This window comes from Mustela nivalis (genome assembly GCF_964662115.1).
Source record: "Mustela nivalis genome assembly, chromosome: 7".
Classification (NCBI taxonomy): domain Eukaryota; kingdom Metazoa; phylum Chordata; class Mammalia; order Carnivora; family Mustelidae; genus Mustela; species Mustela nivalis.
This window is the reverse complement of record NC_139026.1, coordinates 32,430,133-32,452,403: the sequence shown is the minus strand read 5'-3', so window position 1 is coordinate 32,452,403 and position 22,271 is coordinate 32,430,133. Positions and strand designations below refer to the sequence as shown.

The 22,271-nt window shown below is 34.5% G+C and overlaps 1 protein-coding gene across 1 annotated transcript; it reads left to right on the top strand.

Annotated features, from left to right (window-relative positions):
* The first annotated feature begins 9,128 nt into the window (after positions 1-9,128).
* NTS (neurotensin) lies at positions 9,129-21,558 on the top strand. The gene is made up of 4 exons (XM_082739669.1): positions 9,129-9,619; positions 12,180-12,241; positions 18,550-18,774; positions 21,212-21,558. The coding sequence occupies exons 1-4, from the start codon at positions 9,547-9,549 to the stop codon at positions 21,362-21,364; spliced, it is 513 nt and encodes a 170-aa protein (XP_082595795.1). The 5' UTR covers positions 9,129-9,546; the 3' UTR covers positions 21,365-21,558.
* The last annotated feature ends 713 nt before the right edge of the window (positions 21,559-22,271 follow it).

Here is a 22,271-nt window from a genome sequence, read left to right as displayed (position 1 = left end):
GAGAGGAGGATGCAGTCTCCCCGCTGAGCAGAGAGCCCGAGGAGGGGCTCTATCTCAAGACCTGAGCTGAAGGCAGAGGCTTTAACGCACTGAGCCACGCAGGCCCCTGGCAATTTGTTTTTAAGTTAAGTACATACCTACTCTATAACCCAGAACATCCATCAAATATTTTATACAAGAGCAGTGAAAATATATGTCCAGGAAAATACTTAAATGTGAGTGCTTATAAGAGCTTTATTCATAATAACTTTAAACTGGAGAAGCACAATGTCCATCTCAAAGAAGAATGTATAAACAAATTATACTTTATAGTTTACGTCCACAACAGAATAATAACAACAGAGGTACAAACTGCTCATATGTGCAATAACTTAAGTTAGTCTTAAAAACATTATACTGAGCAATAGTAGATGCTCACAAAAAGTACACAATGTTTGGTTGCACTTATATGAAGATCAAGAATAAGCAAAACTAAGTGTTTGCCTGTGATGTCAGAGTAATTCACTGGGAATGTGCATGCGATTTTCAGGTGTAAAAGATTATTTTCACCTTTAGTGGGTTTTAAGTGCACAAATTCAAACATTTGTCAAAATTCATCAATCTTTACACTTAAGATCTATGCCTTTCACTGTATGTACATTATACCTCAATTAAAAAACAAACCACAGGGGGACAAAAGTTATATATTGGGCTACCATTTAAGATCTCCAAATTGGAAAGCAACGAGTCTTTAGAGGGAAAGGAGAAGAAAAAAGTTTCCATAGACTTTCTGAGATGGAATCTAATTTAGTATCTTGTGAACAGATATGAGAATGATCCAAAAAGATTAAAATATGTAAATGTCAAATAGAAAGATAGAGGACAATCAAAAACACAAGCTAAGACTATTGAGTGGTTGGCATGCACACTTTGTAATCTGTGCATACCATAGAATAAAAAACGTAATCCACATGATGATGTAATAGGCTCAGAGAGTTAAAATTTAAAGCAGCAGCTCATGAGACAGATTAACAGAAGAAAATCAACTTTAATAATGTACATGCAGGGAGTCCACACAGGTATAGAAATTCCAAAGGTAGTCAGGCAAAGTGAGGTGTATGTATATATATATATGTCATTCTGAACTAAAGAGAAGGGGTGTGGGTCTGGGACATCAGAGGAAAAGAATGCAATTCAGAGGACAATAAGAAGATGAACAGATGTTTAGTAATTAGGGGTTTACCCTGACATGCAGATGGGACACTCAGATAAAATTTATTTCTGCTAATAACTCTTGTTCTGGGACAGACCTCCAATTTAGATTTTTCTATATACTTAAGGGAAGAGCAAAATTTCCTCTTGAGCCCTTAAAGTCTCAATTCCCTTCAGCTCAGAATAATATTCATGCCGAAATGGGGTACACCTTGGCTTGTAGAGTTTACTGAGTGTTGTGAAAAAAGAAAAATTAAACCAAATATTTGCATTTTACGATTGTGACATATCCATAAAAATCTGAATTTCTGGGAAGTGCTGAAAAATTGGAAGATCTGCTTTCTTGGGTCTGTATTTCCACATGAAGAAAAATAATCTAAGCACAATTGCAAGCAGGTGATCCTCTTAAAAAAGACTTGAGGAAGGCATACTCTCTTCCTACTCCGTGTAGGCACTTGAGTATGGATCCCTGAAGTATGACCATGGTTATCTGACTTCAAGGCCGGGGAGGACATAGAAAAAAGGTGATGTTATAACATGAAGGGGAGACAAAAGATTATATTAAGAGACAATCCATGATTTAGAAACTAACAAATTTGTGTTTACTGAAAAATAACAATGGAAACTAATCACACCAGAAGTAAGACATTATATAACAGAAAAGGACAACATGAGAGGTCTGTCCAAAAGGAAAGCCCATTTGATGGTGACTAATACCCTTTGGATGTTTCCCAACTTTATTGTGGAAATGATGTACTAATAATAGAGAAACTCACAGACGATCAATTAATTTCGTCAGGTTAGGCTGAGCAGTCATGACCAATGTGATAAAGGCTTGGAAAGTGGAGGCAATTCGTAACCCACTTAGAGTATCTAGGTGTGTGTTTCCTTCCCTGTAAAATTAAAGAATAATCCAGCTGTTCCATACAGCCCTTTTCAGTTCCAACGTTCTTTGATTTAAGGGATCAGGATAGCATTAAAATATGCTCTAGTACCCCAAGAGGACTTTTCTGGTATTTTCATTCTATACGTACTAGTGCCTCCACCTAGAGTACGAAGTGGGAAATGTTCTTCCAGGCGCTCACTGGGACTCCCCTTGGGCGGTAAGTAACCTCACGTTCCTCCTCATTCTTTGTTCAGACTTCTTTACCATCCACCCTAGTGAAAATAATTCTGTCCATACAGAGCCCACCTAGACTGTACATGGTCCTTATGATAAAAAGAAGATATGACATAAAAATATTCTTTATTTAATATGTATAATATGGACTTAAGCTTGGAAAGGAAGAAAGACAAGGTTGAACTAATGAATTGCATTCAGTTTGAAAATACAGTCCAATCTGAATTTTTACTAAATGTACTTCTGAGTTAAAAGCGTTAGCCTGTCTTTTACTTGGCATACTATTTTCTACAACATGTTAATACAAGATATTCTTTAACTTGTACTTGGATCCATTGTTAATATCAGAATGATGAACTGTTGTAATAGAAATCATTGTTTAGTCTCATCCAAGCTCTACTTAGTAAGTCCCCTTATCCTTATTTAAACTCTCTGCTCTTAATAAGTCCCCTATCCTTATATAAACTCTCTACTGCCCTTTTAAATTTCTTTTAAAGCTACACAATGGAAATAATATCAAACCCTCCTTCACAGTATGCTGTGTTACATGAAATCAGATTAACCTGGCACAGTACACCACAGGTCAAAGACCAGGTTCTCAATGAATGAATTTCAGGGCTATCTTTAGTTTACTCTGAGACCTGTGGTATTGTTTGTGGTGACTGTTTCTCAACTCAGAATGCTATCTTGTTCACGTTAGTCCTATGCCTCTAACTGCCTGCCCCTACTTACCCTTTCTGAACAAACTGGCTCACCAAATTGGAAACACCAACGTGTGCCTTCAGGACTACCATACTCCCACTTTTTTTTTTTTTATGGTAATTTACAATTAAAAATAATATTCAAGACTCCCTTCAAGAAAAACATTCTCTTATACCATTTGGCTAGGAATCTCTCCAAAAGCAATTTACTTCCTGGATTTCACTCTTCACAGATTGGAGAATGAAAATGTCCTTGTGAGAGGTAAGGGAGAGGCGTGTTTAGAACTTTATTAGTTTATTGATATATCCAATTAATAATATTTACTGAGTTACTACTAAAGAGAAGCATTATTTTGTGATCTGAGAATAAAATAAATTAACACACACCAAAAAGGATTATTTCTTTTATTTACAAGACACAAAATAGTAATGGGCAAATAAAGACTATAGTGATTGTTTGGGATAGCAGTGGGATAAGTTTTAAACTAGATAGTTGTACAAGTCAAGTAAAACCACAAAAATGCTGCATTACAAGCTACTAAAACTCAGTTACTTAAATTATCTGGCCCTGTTCATATGTGAGTTAGCTGAGGAGATTCCAATTTAAGCTCAGGAAACTCTGCTTAACAGTGCGGGCATAGTTCTCCTCATTTGGGGTCCACGCAGGAAAAGTTCTTGGGGCAGTGGCTGAAGAGCAAGGAGGCAAGCCTCATGCCGTGAACACATATCAAGTCTTTGTTTTCCTTAGATCTGCTAACATCCCATTGACTAAAGCAAACCTCATGGCTGAAGTCATGGTTGGAGAGTTGGAAACTATATTCCATCCACTCTGGAGGGAAGCAGGAATGAGCACTTGCTAAACTGTAATTCAGTTCAATGTTCATTGAAATCTTGAAGGAAAAATGTTGGCCTGTTTGAGGAAGAGCCAGAAGGATACTTGAAATACATCAACAGAAGGGAAGAATGGGCGGGTAGGACAATTGAGACGGAAGCAGTGGCCCACTCAGGAAAGGAAGATAGAGACCACAGATGGAAATTCATTCTAAGTGCAATAGAAAACATACAGAGGGTTTTAAGTAGAGGGTAACAAGAAGACATTTACCTGAAAAACAATAACAACAACAACTTTTCTGGCTACTCTGTGGTGGCTGCATCCAAATGGGTCAAGACTATCAGTAGGGATGCTCTTGAATGGCTCTTGCTTAGTTCAGGGGAGCAGGAATGGCTTAGACTTGGATGTGAAATGGGGTAAAGAAAAGCACTTGGATTTAAAATCCATCTTGGTGGCAGACCCCCACCTCAGGAGGTTTTGATAGCTTGGAAATGATTGGGAGTGAGAACAAATTATAAATCTCTTCCGGTTTTGGATGTGAGCAATGTAGTGAATGATGTTTCCGATAACGGAAATGGAGAACACTAGAAGAGAAGGTCATTTTTAGAATGGTGTTTGGAGGAGTCGAAAGTTTTGTTTTGGAGAGTAAGTTTGCCTAATGATCCTCCAGGTAGAGTTGCTGAGGATGGGACTAGGTATATGATTTGAGTAGTCGGAAATGCAATTTGGGAAGGTGTTAGGAAATCAATGGTGTTCAAAGTCATGAGACTTATGAGGAACCTCAAGGAAAGAATCTAAATTGAAAACAAACAAACAAACAATAAGACCAAGGAATAGTAATAACATAAATCATTATGTTCCAAATTCAACATTGAATATCTTCTTAAGATAAAAAAGAGAAAGTGTTTCACTAAATCTGCTCCTAGCAAACAGTAGCTCAGGTGCATCTGTTCTGTTTTGAGTGTCACAGGTGCTACAGAAATTTTCTTAGACTTTGTAACATTAAAAAAAAAAGAGAGAGATAAAATTTTTCTTTCAAGAAAAATGCATCCTATTTTTTACTCAAGGTAATTAAATCTGATTTGTAAAAGTAAGAAAAATAAAAGAAGAAAGGTGTTAGGAACTTTTTTTTCTGTAATGCTTTCATGTTGGTCTTACTCTGAAAGGAAACTTACAAGGACAACTCCTTGAGCATTACTCATAGTGGGTATTGGTTTTGTGAGCATATCAACATTTTGATATGAGAAACAAGATGTGATATGAGGTATGAGAAACAAGACTATATGATATAAGAAACAAGATTATAAGGTAGATCAATGATAACCACCATGTGCGGACTCCTTAGTTAAATACGGAGGCTCATTAATGCGTGGATTCCAGGCAAAGCTTGTGTTATGATTGGAGTTAAAGTTGCAAGATATGCTTTGACTATAAAAGTCCATCATCAATTTTTACAGGTTAATTACCTCTAAAGATGCAAGGGCAGAGATAGAAAGAGTCGGAGAGAAATGAGCTGGGAATTTACAGAGATTATGGGCAAGGCATGGTTACACACAGATCAAGAAATTGGGCATTTGGTTCGCATTTACCTAAGTCTTCAAGGTCTGGGTTATATGCGTTTCATGTGTATGGTGGTATATGTGGGTGTGGGTGTGCATGCACAGAGCTATCCATATGTCTAGAAAATGGACTTTAATTGAATGGAAAAATCAATTGAGTTAACAAAGAGATTAACCTCATTGTTTGCCCAGATGAATCAGAGTTACAGTTCCAAACCAGAGACTCATTTAGAGGAATGGAGTAAACCCACAGCTTATCCTAAGCACTCAGCTGCTGAATGCACATGATCCCAGGATGCTCTTCATAAATAATTTTCCCAGTCAGGGAGGAAAAGAATGACTAGAGCAAAGGCTGAGAAAACTGACTTAGTTAAAGGCTTACATCAAGTATCAAGACCAGTTGTCTTTACGAGGAAGGGGTCCTAAATGATTGAAACTAAAGTAGAGAAGTGGCTGAAAGGCATGAAAAATATGTGAGAAATTTGAAATAATTTGTATTTCAGCTCAATTTAGTAGATACATATCGAATCCCAATAGATTGTAAACCTTGCAGGAACACAATGATGAGTAAGAGTCCTTTCCTTCTAGAAGTTCACAGTGTAGAGGAGGAAAAAATAATTTTCCTTTTACACTTCTAGATTCTTGGCTGAGAAACCCTGTAATAAAAGATTAATAGGAGAATAGCAAACAGAAGTTTAATAACATGCATACCACCTGTATACATGGAGATATCCAGGTACCCATGGGGAGACAACTTCCCCAAATGGCCCAACCCTCCACCTTAAACGCCATCACCAGCTACAGACAAGAGAAGATACTGAGGTGGGTGAGGATTGAGGGATGGGAGACTACCAAGAAAAGTAGCATAGACAAGTGTAAGGTTGCTGTGCAGATTTAAGTCCTTCTCGGCTGATAAGAATTTCTAGAGATTTGGCCATTCCTCCTCTTCCTGGTGCAGAGAAGGCGACACCCTTACAAATGGGGGACTTCCTTAGTAACGGAAATATTTTTTATGAAAAGGTAATTCCTACATGGTTTTCAGAGCTCCTATGTCTACTGTTTCTTAAAAATAACATTTCAAGAGAATCAACATGCCAAAGAGGCGTATTTTGGGGTGGCAAATTCTGCTCTCCTTCACAGTGTGCCACAAACACATGAGCATTTAGCAGAGACTGGGATGAGTAGAAGTAGATGAAACGACTTCAAACTTGGAAAGATTTATTTTACATTTTTTTAAAAAAATGAAAGATGGTATCAGAAATGAGAGACATGGAGGCCCATGGGAAGATGGAGGGCAGATTCCAGACGGTAGAGACCTCACGGGTGAAGTTTCAGGTTTTAAGGTACTAAAGGCATGGAGAGCCTGGGAAGCTGTTAATGATGATAGAACTTCCAAAGGGACAGGAAGAAATCATCTGAAACGAAGAACTCAGAAAGTTGTTCCTGAGCTTTCCCATCTCCAAACTAAATACGCCCACAGACCACTCCAAATGCGAAGCTTACACGCATTTCTGTTGCTTATTTCAAGTAATTACCTACTAACAATCTGACTTATTTCACAGTAGAAGTGCTGAAATCTATGTAGGCAGTGATAATAAACCTATTTCAATGGATAAATAAATCAACTTTTTTGGAGCTAGCCACTCCATAGTGACCTCAGACTGGAAGATTATCCACGTGAAGATTATCCAAGTGTGATAGTCAAACTCTGTATTACTTATTTTATGGATTAAATAAATACTAGCAGGATTTTAGGCAAAGCCTTTAAAGTAAAAATAGTTTACCCATCTCCATAGGAAAACACCTGAAATCCTGCTCTAAAGGCATCATTTGGGTACTTCATAGAATCCTTTTTAAAGGCAAATACCACACACAGTTTACCCTCTTGAAACAAATCATTTAATTGGCTTTTCTATCACTTGAAGTCACTGGAGCTAAGAAAAGGAAAGGGGTAACAGATTTTTTAAAATACCAGTAAAGGTTAGATAAAGTTTATCTATATCATAATTTTACCACAAAAAGTTACACATCTTTTTTTTTTTCCCCTAGAAGAAAAATAGTTTTGGATCATTTGACATTAGTTAACACATTTTCCCCAAACTCTTCCAGATTTATTATATATTTAAAACAATTCTCACATTTACAGCTAATATTCAAGTGATATTTTATCAACATTTCCTTGAGTTTTATTTATTAATCACTTGAGGAGAATAGGAATCACACTTCCTTTTTACCAGTAGGCTGCTATCACACATTTTTAAAGATTATTCTTCGTATTTGCAATCCAAAAGCAGATAAAGCAGCTAATTTAAATATCGCACAAAGAATATAAAGCTCCTCTATTTTTTCCATTAAAGGGGCTTTAAAAGAATTCTATCACAAAGACAGTAAGAAGAAAATAAATAAAATCCTTAGAATTCTAATTAAGTGAAAATAAAAATCCTTTTAAACCTCTGTTGCGCCCTCTTGTGGTAGGAAAGCAAATGTTTAGCAGTCTATGTTCAACACTTCTTTGCCAATTAATGACCCTTTGTACAAAACTTTCTTCAAATGAGTCATGTTCAATATTGCACTGTACATTAAGTTTGTAAAAGTAACGAAAAGTAAGAAAACTAAAATTAAGAAAAGTATCATCCGTTGTTAGATTTCTGAACACCAAATTATAAAAATGATCCCTTGCTGTTTTAAATAATTACTAAATGTTTGGAATTAAAAGGTTTTCCTAGTTTAAGGTAGAATAGAGAAGTCAATCTCATACAATATACCATAAAATATAAATCAACTCTCGTTAGAAAATAATCCATATTTTTCTCTATTGTTATTACATGACTGGTATATTTAAAAAGTGAACAATTCTCAGACATTTTTACCTTCAAATATTCACATTCCTAGCAGCATCCCCTTTTCAGATCACTCCGTGTATCCTGAAATACTTAATACAAGAAGAAAGCTTCACTCCAAAACACATTTTGAGCCATTTTTTTCCCCTGAGAATCCAGAGATGAAATGAGTGTAATTGTAATTTGTAAAATATGATGTGAAGACACGGTCTTAGAAATCTGACTTTGGTGGATACTGATTGTTTAAGATTGTTTCCTTTCCAAAAGCACAATTTCATTTTTATGACTCTAACAGGAGAAAAAATTGATGCAATTGTGAAAACCAGTGAGAAGGGGATTATAAAAAGAATAGGATATAGCATCAATGAATCCAAAAAGAGTAGAGCAATGCAGAGAGAAAAGAGTAAAGTGTCAGAAAACACCAATGATATTATATCGTATTTCCACATAAATAGTTTATAGTTGGATTTTGTAAACATGACATTGTTTTTGTAAGACATTAACCAAAAGTCAGCAATCATAAATTCAGTCATTCTCCCAGTCACTTGAAATAAAAACTTTTCAATTTGTTAGTTACTAGTCTTTTTAATTTTTTTTCTTTTTTTCTTCCTTTTTTTTTTTTTTTTGCTTAATCCCTATACCTTAACTGATTCTCTGATTATTTTTCACTTTCTTCCTTCTAGCATTCATTCTCTAAAACCTGTATTTGTCCCTAAGCCACAAAACATTTGCTCACAAGTGTGGGCTATCAGAAAAGAACCCCAACTCTTTAAGACTTCCAAAGCTTAAGAATCACTGATTTCATGCATTCATCTTGGAGACTGCTTATATTAGAAATAATAGATTTCATGCTTCACAAAATCAAAATGAAAACTTCTTGGAGTCAGAAATGAGAGGCAATGGAGAAAGAGAGGCACTGTAATTTTTGCTTCCAGTATGTTCTATATGGAATTGCTTTTGAATGATTTCTGTGCGTCAGAAATCCAGAGCAACTGTGGCAATTAGGGTAGATGTCACACTTTCATTTGAAGTTCGGAAGTGGGGGAGGAGAATGGGGTACAAAGGAAAGGGGGAGGAGGAAGTGGAGAGAGGAGAGAGAGAGAGATGAAGGAGGGCACATCCTAAGAGATAATCCCTGTGCTATCATGACATCATCCTTCTGCGTGTATATATAGGGAATGGCCAAAGCATCTCTCATAGTTCTCTTTCCAAATCAGCTGAAGGCAAGAGGAAGCACTAGTGAAAGCCTCTTACAGCGTGTCTGTGACGTTTATGGACTTGGCTTGCTAGAAGGCTCAAGGAGATGATGGCAGGAATGAAAATCCAGCTGATATGCATGCTACTTCTGGCTTTCAGCTCCTGGAGTCTGTGCTCAGGTAAGCTCAGCTGCCATTTCACAATTCCCTGAGGTGATTTCTTTCTCTTTTTTGGCACTGTGTTGCTACTTATGTTAATGCATCCAGGGAGAAGAGTTTTTCCTTTATTCTGGTTTTGCTTTTCAGTGATAGAAACTGAATAGATTCTTTCTCTGTCTTTATGATTACAAGAACTGAAAGATTTTATTTCTCTTTTTAAATCTGCAAAGGTAATAAAAGAGATTTCAGTGAAATACTCCATGCCTTCCACTTGGAATATAACCATCAGAGTAGGAAAAAAAAAAAAAATGTGTAGAACTTAAATTAGGCTGGTCAAAATCTGATGAGGAGTACAGATGCACCACCTGTCAAAGGGAGAACCCGTAGTTAAAACTCATTCCATTCAAAATGCTTTTTCTCATCTTCAGTCATTCTCTTAGGAAACAGGGGCTTCTTCTTCCTCCAAATTACTTTAACTGTGTAGGTATGTCAAGATACAAATAAAGTGAAAACTGATGTTTAATGAGTAAATGAATGAACCATTATTTATAGAAAATGATTTCTAAAAAATATAAAAATATTCCAAGTACTGTTAGACAATGCATTTTGTATAGTTTTTCCATGTGACAAATAAGTATACTATTAATTTAAATTTTTTTGCATGCTGTTTAAATTCATACAAAATATTACTTGAAAACTGGTAAATTTATGGAATAAAATTGTGGAATAAAAATAATGGAAGTTATTTACCTATGGAGTGTTTTGCATGTGATAATTAAGAAGCCATGTATTGTTATATATCTACCAATAACTTACCTTGAAAATAAGACTTAAATTTATTAGAGTAACATGTAATGTTATAATATTGCAATATCACATCAAAGAGGGAAAATACATAGGGAATAAATGCAGCAAAAATCATTTAGTGGCTCAGTGGGTTAAAGCCTCTGCTTTCGGCTCAGGTCATGATCCCAGGGTCCTGGGGTGGAGCCCCGCATGGGGCTCTCTGCTTGGCAGAGAGCCTGCTTCCCTTCCTCTCTCTCTGCCTGCCTCTGCCTACTTGTGGTCTCTCTCTGTCAAATAAATAAAATCTTTAAAAAAAAATCATTTAGCCTGTTGCATACTTTTATATTTTATTAAAATAATCAATTCATTATTTATATTAATTCATTAATATAAATTATTAATAATTTATTGAAATATTTAATTCAAACTCCTGCTATTATTTTATTTAAATTATGAAATTAAATCTAGCAGAAGATATAAATGTTACTTAACAAAATTTTTTATTTATTTTGATCATGAGAGAAAGATCTTAAGCTTCTAACTTTGCAATAATTTTTAATGCTATAAATTCCAAATTTTCTACAATTATGATTTTATCTATTACATGAGGTTAAAGGTATATTTAGAGAAATATGTATGAGAAAAAATGGATTGTTTTACATATTTATATATTTCTCTAAATATGTATTTAGAGAAATATGTATGAGAAAAAAATGGATTGCTGATTAAACACTGTGTTTATTAACTCTTTGAGCTTCTTGATGTGATAAGCCAAAATTTGTAGGGATTTTGACATACATATTTCATAAATGGCTAAAGGAATTTATTATTCCCTTGAGAAACAGACTGGCCTTGAACCAATAGGAAAAAAGATCCCTGGTGTAACTTAGGAGCTGGTTACAATTTAACAAGCAATTTCTTTAAGTGAGACACTTCTTTTCAACAAGAGTCTGTGCTGAAGAAGATAGCCATTTTAACATCTGCTTTGTTTTATGACAGATCAGTGAGTATAAATTAAGTCATGTAATTATGATATTCTGTAACTTTATTTCCATTACTTACAGTATTTTATAAAGTTTTCTTCTCTGCAATATATTGACTAGGGGAAACTGGAAAGGCTACCCTAATAAAAGTCAGAAGTCTATTTTCAACACAGTTACACATGTATTGATGGACAAATTAACCAATTTGCTTAATAGCCTGTAATAAAATAGCTAAGTACACGTAATTCTAAATTCTTATTTAAAGTGGAAAAACAAATCTTTCAAAGCGTGTTTGGTAAAATAGCATCTCAAATTGACTAAATCTTGGTGTCTCTTATTCCAAAATCATCAGTAAACAATTCACTTTGCTTTTGTCCTGAAAAAGCATCTTGTACACATCTTTTCATTATGTTCTTTTTAAAATATCAATATACATATATTTTATATATGTAAACTATTGCTGGTAAAAATTAACCAGCATTTTTAATGAAATCTCAATCATATGATATAATCAGTTTTTTTTTTTAATACTGAGATTTAGAGATTAAGTAACTCCAATACATCAATAGCTCTTTTGGCATATAATCATGTGTTTATTTTCTTAAGAGTGTTTTTATTATTCTAACTGCCTGTTAGCCCAAAACTAAATGATAAGTATTTTTTCTGAATATTATTTTATGGATAATAAATGCATAGAAAAACAATAGGCCTCTAAGACTAATTTTTTTGAGGTTAATCTAAAATCTGTAGGTTTTAGTATAATTATTTGATATATGATTATATAGTAAACATGTGGTTTTGATTTTACTCAGATTCAGAAGAGGAAATGAAAGCATTAGAAGCAGATTTATTGACCAATATGCATACATCAAAGGTAACTTTTTCTTTTCTTTGAGCATTGATTGAAGAACATATAAGCTCTCATTATAAACATGGTGTCTTTTCCTATAGTTAATAACTACCATCAAGACTGAAAAGTTCTTCGAGAGGCATTTCCTTTCTCGGGAAACTCTTCCTTGAGTTCAAAGGAGTTAAGGGTGTTGATGTGAAAGGGAAAGAAATCGTAGCGACTATCAATCAGCTTATTGCGACTTTAATTAGGTAGTCACATATTATTTATGTGGAGATGAAAATGTATTTAAAGGAATCCTGTTTCCATTCCTATCACATTGTGTATGGCAAAAGGTATGCCTCAAGTTAAATGCATCCAGGGAAACAAAATAGACATTTTGGTTATATCGGGAAGAGTAAAATGGAGTTCTAAATAAAATTAAAAAAAAAAATGATAGTTCATGACAATTCATGAAATAAATGTGGTAGAAACTAAAGAGCTGTAGACGGCAAACAGAAGCTTGGAGATCTAATTCTCCAACTGTGACTTCTTAAGCAAGGGGCTTAGTTAACATTGCTTGTCTTCATTGCCTCATTTGTAAATGCTGGAATTGGGGCTAGTTTACATTCTCCCTATAACAGAAGTATCATCTACACCTGCTTGTGGTTTTTATGGAACCAAGTAAAATTTTGCATACCGTACCTGTTATTCCTCTCTTAGTGTCTTGAAAACAAGATTCCTAGATCCCAACCTGTACCTAGGAATAAAATACAATTGGAATATACCTGTTTACCATGCTACCACACAGTATTCATTTACCCAGGGTGAGTCGATCACAGGAATAGAAAAAAGAGTTCCCTACTAAAAGGTGTTTCTCAAAGAAAAATAAGTTTTAACTTGAGGCGACCCCAGGTACAATCACTATTATAAACACTGGGATATCCATGCAGAGAATTCAACAGATATTGTAGTAAGAAAGTAAGTGCTCAAAACGCCTGTCTAGTTTTTGAAGCAATACTCCAACTAGGGTCCTGCCACCTTGTATTTCTCTTCCTTAATTGGATGAGCACGTTCTAGGTACAATAATCCCTATTATATTTGTAGAATTATGTTTGATAGTGGGTTTGAAGGGGAAACACCCATTTCTTGTCTGTATTTGGCAGTATAGGACATTATTATCTGAAAGCTAGCAAAGATATGTCTTCTACTATCATCCTTAAAAGACACGTGGGGACAATTTGAGTGCATGTATTTTTACCATCGCCCAGATCTACGAAGGTTGAATGGTTTGAAACCAAACTCTTTCATTATTTGGTAGGCTTCATATAAGGAAAGATCAAATTTAGTTTAGCCATTAAATATCAATAACCAAATAATAACCTTAAGATAATGGATCCCTTGTTTAATACTCAGACTGAATAGCAACCATTACAATTACCTCAACTCAAAAATAGGAAGACAAAGCCAGTAGTCTGTATAGAAATGGACATATTGGAATGCCTTAGTTTCTCAGTAGAGATTTTACCTCTATAATTCTAAGTTTACATTGACACATAAAAGTCCTACATAATCTCCAAAATGTAGTATAATTTAGGGAGTGCTAGCTACTGTATGAAAGTGTGGTAGTAGAATTGTGATTCCTTCCTTAGAATTACAGGGGAAAACAATTACAGTTTATGGAGTGACTTAGTTTTTCTCTTAAAAGAAATACATAAAAATATAGGCACAATAAATTTTTTTCCCTTTATTTAGTCTTGGAATATGTCTGTGAAACATACCATGGAAAAAAAAAAGTTGAGGGGCACCTGGGTGGCTCAGTGGGTTAAGCCTCTGCCTTCGGCTCAGGTCATGATCCCAGGGTCCTGGGATCGAGCCCTGAGTCGAGCTCTCTGCTCAACGGGGAGCCTGCTTCCCTTCCTCTCTCTCTACCTACTTGTGATCTCTGTCTGTCAAATAAAAAAAATAAAATCTTTAAAAAGAAAAAAAAATGTGGAATCCTATTGACTCCTTTGATTTGAGAAAAGTAAAATACAGTCTGTAATGAGAAAGCACCCAGAAGCATAATTATCTCAGTTTGCTGCTAGGATGAGAACAAAACGCTCAACTCATTCCCTATTTTTTTTTTTTTTACACAAAACTACTATTATTTGTTTCTCTTTGACTCTATTGAATTTTAGTCTGAGTAGAGTTCTATGCAAATGAAAATTCCAAACATGATAATTTTAACTAAATTACTACAATTAAATATTTAAGAGAATAGTATTTGATACTGATACGATTCCATTATTAAAAACTTCTGAGAGCTGGGGTTTCTTCTTTCCATTTTAAAGGGAAAATATGTGAGCAATTTCAGTTTTAAAGTAAAGCTATTTAGACATTGAAATTCTAATGGGAAAACTTAAGCAACAGAAGATCAAGAGAGAGTTTATAGCTGGAAAACTGGAAAATAATTTTTTCTCACAATACAATTGCCTTTATTACCAGTGCTAGTGCTTTCATACTCTTCTATTAAGAAAGAGAACCTGGTATAGTATCTTTTCTTCAGGATCTAAAAAAGGTGCTACAATATTGTAATTTTCTATGGTCAAACTCAATGCCTAGTATACAGTAACAGTTTTTTGTTTTTGTTTTTGTTTTTTTTTAAAGGGAGAGAGAATTTTTTTTAAAGATTTTATTTATTTATTTGACAGACAGAGATCACAAGTAGGCAGAGAGGCAGGCAGAGAGAGAGGGGAGGGGGGGAAGCAGGCTCCCGGATGAGAGGAGAGCCCGAAGTGGGGCTCGATCCCAGGACCCTGGGATCATGACCTGAGCTGAGGGCAGAGGCTTTAAGCCACTGAGCCACCCAGGCGCCCCTGGTAACAGTTTAATACGTATTTTTGAACTAACAATGGGAATCTAGGATTCATTACCAACCCTCACATTTTGTATTCAGCTATGAAACTTCAGAGCTCCACCACAGATGACTTAAATTATTTTCAATTCAGTGAAATCTTTGAATTCACAATTTGCCAGACTCATCTGTGTTCAGTGATTATGGGGAGTGAGTATTGGTTATACATATTGGCTCCCATTTAATTAAGGTAACAAAAGTTTGACTAGAATCTTATTTAGTATTAAAAAGTTAAATCAAGTAATGGTAAGTAAGAACCACAAATACTCTTGTTTTCCTTATCTTGAAAAACAAGGGGAGATAATATTCTAAATTTCTTATCTATAGGCTCAGGTCTATTATAAACATTTGTATAAAATAATTTGATAATAAAAAATGTTTATTGTTAAAGAAAAATTATTCATGATCTAGCTAAAGGTAGTAAGCAAGACTTTAGTCAAGAGGACTACTGAAATGGGGGTTTTACAGAGATCGGTTCCACTCCAAACACAGCTAGGGCAAGTGTGCATTTATAGCGAGGTGTAGGGGGCTTCTGTGGATGGAATAAGAAGAAACTTACTCCTCTTAAGGCTGGAAGGATTCTTGCTAGAAGATATGACAGGATTCTGATATTAAGGATAGAAATTTGATAAGGTATCTGATATTTGATCAAATATCTAGGATGATCAGATACCAAATATCTAGGATATCAGATATAAGGACAAGAGCCACATACGTGTGGTGAATGGACTCAGCATGATTCTTGCTAAAACTGGATTTAGGAGACCAAAGACAGAGCCCGAGGCTGGGACCTAGTCAAGAAAGAAGGTTCGGAGGAGCCTGATTCAAAGAAAGAGAGACTTTGCCATTTTTCTGAATGAAATAGTTAAAACATTATACAAAATGTTTTCAAATACAAGATATCTACTTAGACATCCTCTAGTCAGTAGTGCTTTCTTTGCTGTGTTTTCTATGAGAGAGACTCATGGGACCTTATATAATCCTATTACTGAGTGACGTCGTGACTACTTTAACTGGTAGAAGGAAACAAGATGATTAATTCAGTTTCCTCATCCAAAAGAGTAAACAGATAACACTAGTCCAGACAAATACTTTATGAATAAAGCGTTCTGTGGTCAAATTAGTTTGGGAGACATTTGATACTTTTACTAGCATCATTAAAAAGTTACAACGGGGGCCCTGGCTGGCTCAGTTGGTTGGGCATGTGACTCTTGATCTCGGGGTTGTGAGTTTGAGCCCCACATGGGGTGTAGAGATTACTTAAAAATAATAAAATATTTTAAAATACATAAATAAAAGTAAAAGTTACAATGAGTATTTGCAAGTTAAAAGCTCTGAGGATACCTAAGTTCAAGAAATCTTTAAATTTCCTTTAAATGCAAGTTTTCCAATTAACTTGGCAGTGGAACTCTTTGAAAAACAGTGATTGCAGAACTAGCATTCTAAGGAGTACAGGTGAGAAAACACTCAATTAGATAATCTGTAAAGAACTTTCTAAATGTAAAAATATGGTATTCCATCAATTAGCATGATATAAATTGTTGCTGCCAGACAATGGAGTATGTCATCTCTAAGTTTGTCACAGTAAAGTTTAAGCAATGGCTGATAACTGTATTCATGTAAAACCATCATATATTATATTATTACATATCATAATCATGTCTTCAAGTGAATACCTTTGTACTCAAATGTGTGCATGTTCTTCAGATAAAATCTTAATCAAAGGGTGTGCACACTTTGAATTTTAATGCAAAACACCCTTTAAAATTTGTAACAAATCTACACCCAGACCACCAAATATTTAGAAGAGGAAGTATCTGTCTCGCCATGTTCCTATAACTACACCAAATGAATGTACCTACTCTTTTGAAAGTCTTCTGGCCAGGTTGAACATCTTTCCACATATTTCCCTTTTAAGGAGTGATTCTATGACTTGTTTACTCATTTTACTTACCTAAGGTTTAAATTTTTTTAGTGTTTTTTTGCTTTTTTGGTAAGTGTATTTGACAGTTTCTTCTTGAAGAACTCTACCTGTGTTAAGGATATTAACATTCTGGGGCAGCTTTTACAATATAGCTTGCTTCTGATGTTAATTCAGGCTATTAATTTTCCAGAGATGTTCTATACATTTATGTATTGAATGTTATCCTTTTCACTGTGGATTTCAGTTTAGATATTTGTTTAATAATACTTTTTTAGGTTTATAAAACAAATTCTATGTATTTATATACTTTTTTTATTTTTACTCATATTTAACCCATCTGGATACTGTTAAACCACAATATGTCAAGAATGTTAGAGCTAGACCCAAGTCCAGGTTTCCTGATAGCCACCTGTCCCAAGGATTTCAAATGCAAACTTTGCTTATCTGCTACACATTCATTTATACTTGCACCAATTTTTGGATATTATTTCCTGTTGGGTTTAATATTTACTCTTGCTCTATTAATTCACTCCTATGATCACTGAGCTTTTAAATTATATTTCAATATCTGATAGAGTAAATTTCTCCTTGTTACCTTTTTATTTTACTAACTCTTCTTGGTTATTCTCACACATTCATACTTCCAAATTAACATTATAATTATTTTGCCAAATCCCCACCTCCAAATTACAGTCTCCCCATGTTTTCCAAATTGGAACTTTGATTTACAATTGCATTATAGGTAGGGAGTAATGTAGAGAGAATTGACGTGTGATATTACTGTTTTGAATCCTCCCATCATGGCTGTGTGGTGTTTCATGTCTCTGTGCATGTGTGTGTATGTGTGTGTGTGTGTGAATGTCTTTAGGAAAAATGTATGCTTTCCTTCATCTACGACTTTTGAAATTTTTGTTAATTTTTATTATCTTGCATTTCGATGCTCCTAAGTCCTTATGTTTCCTCATTGATTATTATTGGCACATAGGAAGGTTGTTGATGGTAATAGTGGTTTCAGACAAGACCTTATTAAAAAATGGTAATTCTAGGAAATATTATAATTTGCAAATAAAAGATCAGCTGTGATGCTGTCTATGAGAACTATGCGTGGAATGGGTTGGTGCTCTCACACTACTGTAATTGTCCAAATCTATTAGTATCATTGTAGTCTACGCTCCATTAGACACTAAACTGAATTGAACTAAAGATAATGAAGTGAACTAAAGAGAATGTGATGTATACATATATTTACATATTTATACTATTCTTTTTCGTTTGTTTTGCTCATGTATTTGTGCTTATGTGCATGTGTGTAACTGCATCACCTTTTTAAAATTAGAATATATGAGGAATTGGTACTAATCAATTTTGTGATATAAAATTACTAAATAAATAACTGTAATTTTTCGGCTAGAGTAACAGACCCTAAAATGTTAATGGCTTAGCACAATGGAAATTTATTTCTTACTCATATATTACAAGTTTTAACTACCTATATTTATAAATTTTAAGTACCTATTTTTTTCTATACTTCAGATCAGTAAAGCGAGTGTTTCTTCTTGGAAAATGACCCTGCTAAACGTTTGCAGTTTTGTAAATAACCTGAACAGCCAAGCCGAGGAAACAGGAGAGTTTCGTGAAGAGGAGCTTATTACAAGAAGGAAATTTCCCTCTGCCTTAGATGGTTTTAGCTTGGAAGCAATGCTGACAATATACCAGCTCCAAAAAATCTGCCACAGCAGGGCTTTTCAACAATGGGAGGTAACACAAAAACAAAATATGAATATAATTATCATTACACTAGTTACCTTTCATTTGTACTGATTTTTTTTTACCCTGATCATTATCATAACAGGAAGACTTACAAATATTAAAGAAGAATAAACCATGTGTTGAGGTTAACATTCCTTCAGATCTTCAAAGTCTCCTTCAAATATTGGGAGTTAGCAAAATATTTTTTCTTCTATCTTAAAAGGGGGGTGTCTATCTTAAGGCAGATTTGATCCACATGGTTTTATTGTGTTTAAATTGGTGGCATACTCAGGCAATTTTTGGTAGTGGCATGCCTACAAAATTTAAGGACTGAAAATATTTTCTTAGAAGCACCAAGTCATATATGTTTATAAACAAGCTCAAGAACCAAAAGGTTCCATTTGTATTTGAATATATTAGGCAAATAAAACTGGAATTTATATCATATGTATATATGATATATATTCCTATTTCATTGAATAAATAGATTTCAGATCCGTAGCATCTAAACTAGGTCCACGACAACCAAGACATCCAAAATCCATTATACTAAAAGAACTACACTGAAGAAGGATAAAATAGTTGTATTGAATACTATACTAGTGATTTACTGCTTTTGGTTTTGGAAAATTTGTTTGAAGGAGGAAAAGAGAAATTGAAATGCTTTGAAGAAAAAGAAAATTTTCCCAACAAGGGAACCGTTTCTTTCATATTAACCTCTGAGAGAAATTTGCTTAATGTTTTGTATTTGGGGTTTACACCAACCTTGGAAATTTGAGGGTACCTTCCCTGCTAATATAGAGATCTCTGTAAATGACTATCCCAAAGATAACCTGTGGAAAAGAAGAAATGTAAAACAGAATTATTAGTGTTTATTCTAACTTATAAATAAAATGATGTTTTCTAGATGAAACACCAAAAAAGTTCATTTAATTTTACTTGGTGGACTACTCATCACTTAATTCAATTCCAGCTAAATAGTTTAGTCTTTAAAATATTCTTTAAATCAATAAAACTTGAAAAATGCTTATTTTAACATAGGGAAATGTCAATTGTGTGCTATTTATCCAGGAATTAAAAGCAATAACAACAACTCAATTAACTATGATACATACAAATCATGTGCACATAAGATTAGGACTTTAATTATATTTTTAAAGAATTTATTTATTTATTTGACAGAGAGGGAGACAGCCAGAGAGGGAACACAAGCAGGGGGAGGGGGCATGCAGAGTGGGGGAGGGGGGTGGCAAAGAGGGAGAAGCAAGCTTCCTCCAGAGCAAGGAGCCTGATGGTGGGCTTGATCCTAGGACCCTGGGATCATGACCGGAGCCCAAGGCAGATGCTTAGCGCCTGAGCCACCCAGGCACCCCAGGACTTTTATATTTTAAATGTTGTTGAGTGATTTGAAATAAAATGATAATATCGCTCAGAACAGAATATGAATAATTATAGATTATGTTCGCAGAGAAACACAAGATTAAGGAACTAGAGTATCTGACAATACCTGTTTTACCTTCTCTGAAATTGAAGTTGTGGGTTGAAATAAAGTAGTTGGTGATACGATTCAGTTCACATGCACTATAATTAAAAACTTATTCTCCTCTTACTATTTCTTATGACCCTAAAGTTTAGAAGACAATCACAAATACAAATGCAATTCTTATCTTGAGCAATTTGTTTAAAAGTTTCACATAAAATTAAGCCCAAAATTCTGGGATGAGGTCTTAAAACATTTTCTGCTAACTGAAATTTTTTATTCAGAACTATACCAGAAAAAAAGTGTTCAGAACTAATTTTAGAATGTGGCATATTCAATGAGATATTAGGTAAGATTCTCATGGAGATGAACTCCCTTAAGTTATTGAATCTGAACTTGCTTCTAAGTATTAAGCACCACAATCTAAAGAGATCTTAACTATTGAAATAGAACTTTCGCATGTGTTAATTTCTACACCTAAGTTAGGCAGAGCAGGTATTCCTCTCCCTTTGATTAAGAAATGGATCTTTGGAATGGTTTTCAAGTCAAGTCAGTAATTAACTAAAGTGAACACAAAATCCTGTTGCCTTTTGAGGCCAAACCTGGCTTACCAAATTCAAAACTCTGCATTTGTTGTGATTTATTATATATTTTCATAACATCCTGGTCTCTCATAAATGAAAGCCTGAAAAATACTCAAAGATCTACTCGGTGTGTTAGTTGGAGGTATCAGTGTGTGGCCTTGAATAGAGAGTTGGAAAAAAAAACTATCTCAGTTTTTTTCTCATTCTATCTCGGTCAGTTGATAGTCATCTGTCCCTGGACAAAACATTTAATTGCTTTAAAATTTGTATATCTCATCCACGTGTGTCTTACTGTTTGAATAGCAAAAGAGATAAAATGTGGAAAACTGCTCTGAAAGATGTTATTCATGTAAGTTTGATTCTTATCCTGCCTGTCTTGCAGTTAATTCAGGAAGATGTTCTTGATGCTGGAAATGACAAAAACGAAAAGGAAGAAGTTATAAAGAGAAAAATCCCTTACATTCTGAAACGCCAGCTGTATGAGAATAAACCCAGAAGACCCTACATACTCAAAAGAGGTTCCTACTACTACTGAGAAGATAAATATTTCATTTACTTGTGATTGTGTTTTATCATCCTGTAATTAAATATCAAATTATATTTGTGTGGTAATGTGACAGAACACAATTATTGTGTCTCTTCTACAGTTGTGGTTTATTGGATGTGATTTTTCTGCATTAATATAAATTGAACTAAATGTTTTAAAATAAATCTAGATCTTGAGCATGATAATGTGTTGTGTGTAATTGGAGTAGATATTAATTAAGTCACATATAGAATGTCTTGTGATTTTGCAGAGCACTTAATGGGTTATTTAAACAGCCTAAATGTTTGACATTTTAAACCAAATTATAAGAGATTACAATGGAGGCCTGTGGCAAAGCCTAGCATATATATATCATTGACTCAAAACAAAGTTATAGTACTTTTATCATTTGATTTTTTTTTAATTGAGAGAACTATGTGTTCTTTTCCAAGACTCACATAAATCTCTCAGATGTGGGGAACATAATACTGGTAAAATAGGTTCATCTTAGAAGAAGGATTAATAAACTGTTGTTAATTATGCCTATCTTAATGAATGATCTTCAGCTGAATTTGTCTTTCTATTAAATAAACTTCATGGCTAATAAAAAGCAACATGTTTCTCCACAAATTTACTTCCATTAGAAGAGTCACCAATTACTGACTTTTTTTTCTCACACTTTGATCCAGCAATGGTAGCTTTATTTTTATTTTTTTTAAAAGATTATTTATTTATTTATTTGAGAGAGAGACAGTGAGAGAGAGCATGAGAGGCGAGAAGGTCAGAAGGAGAAGCAGACTCCCCATGGAGCTGGGAGCCTGATGCAGGACTCGATCCCGGGACTCCGGAACCGTGACCTGAGCCGAAGGCAGTTGCTTAACCAACTGAGCCACTCAGGCGCCCCGGTAGCTTTATT

Coding starts and splice junctions, on each gene's coding strand:
- NTS (XM_082739669.1), top strand. CDS start 9,547: ATGATGGCAGGAATGAAAATCCAGCTGATATGCATGCTACTTCTGGCT. Junction 9,620..12,179: donor CTCCTGGAGTCTGTGCTCAG/GTAAGCTCAGCT, acceptor GATTTTACTCAG/ATTCAGAAGAGGAAATGAAA. Junction 18,775..21,211: donor GGGCTTTTCAACAATGGGAG/GTAACACAAAAA, acceptor CCTGTCTTGCAG/TTAATTCAGGAAGATGTTCT.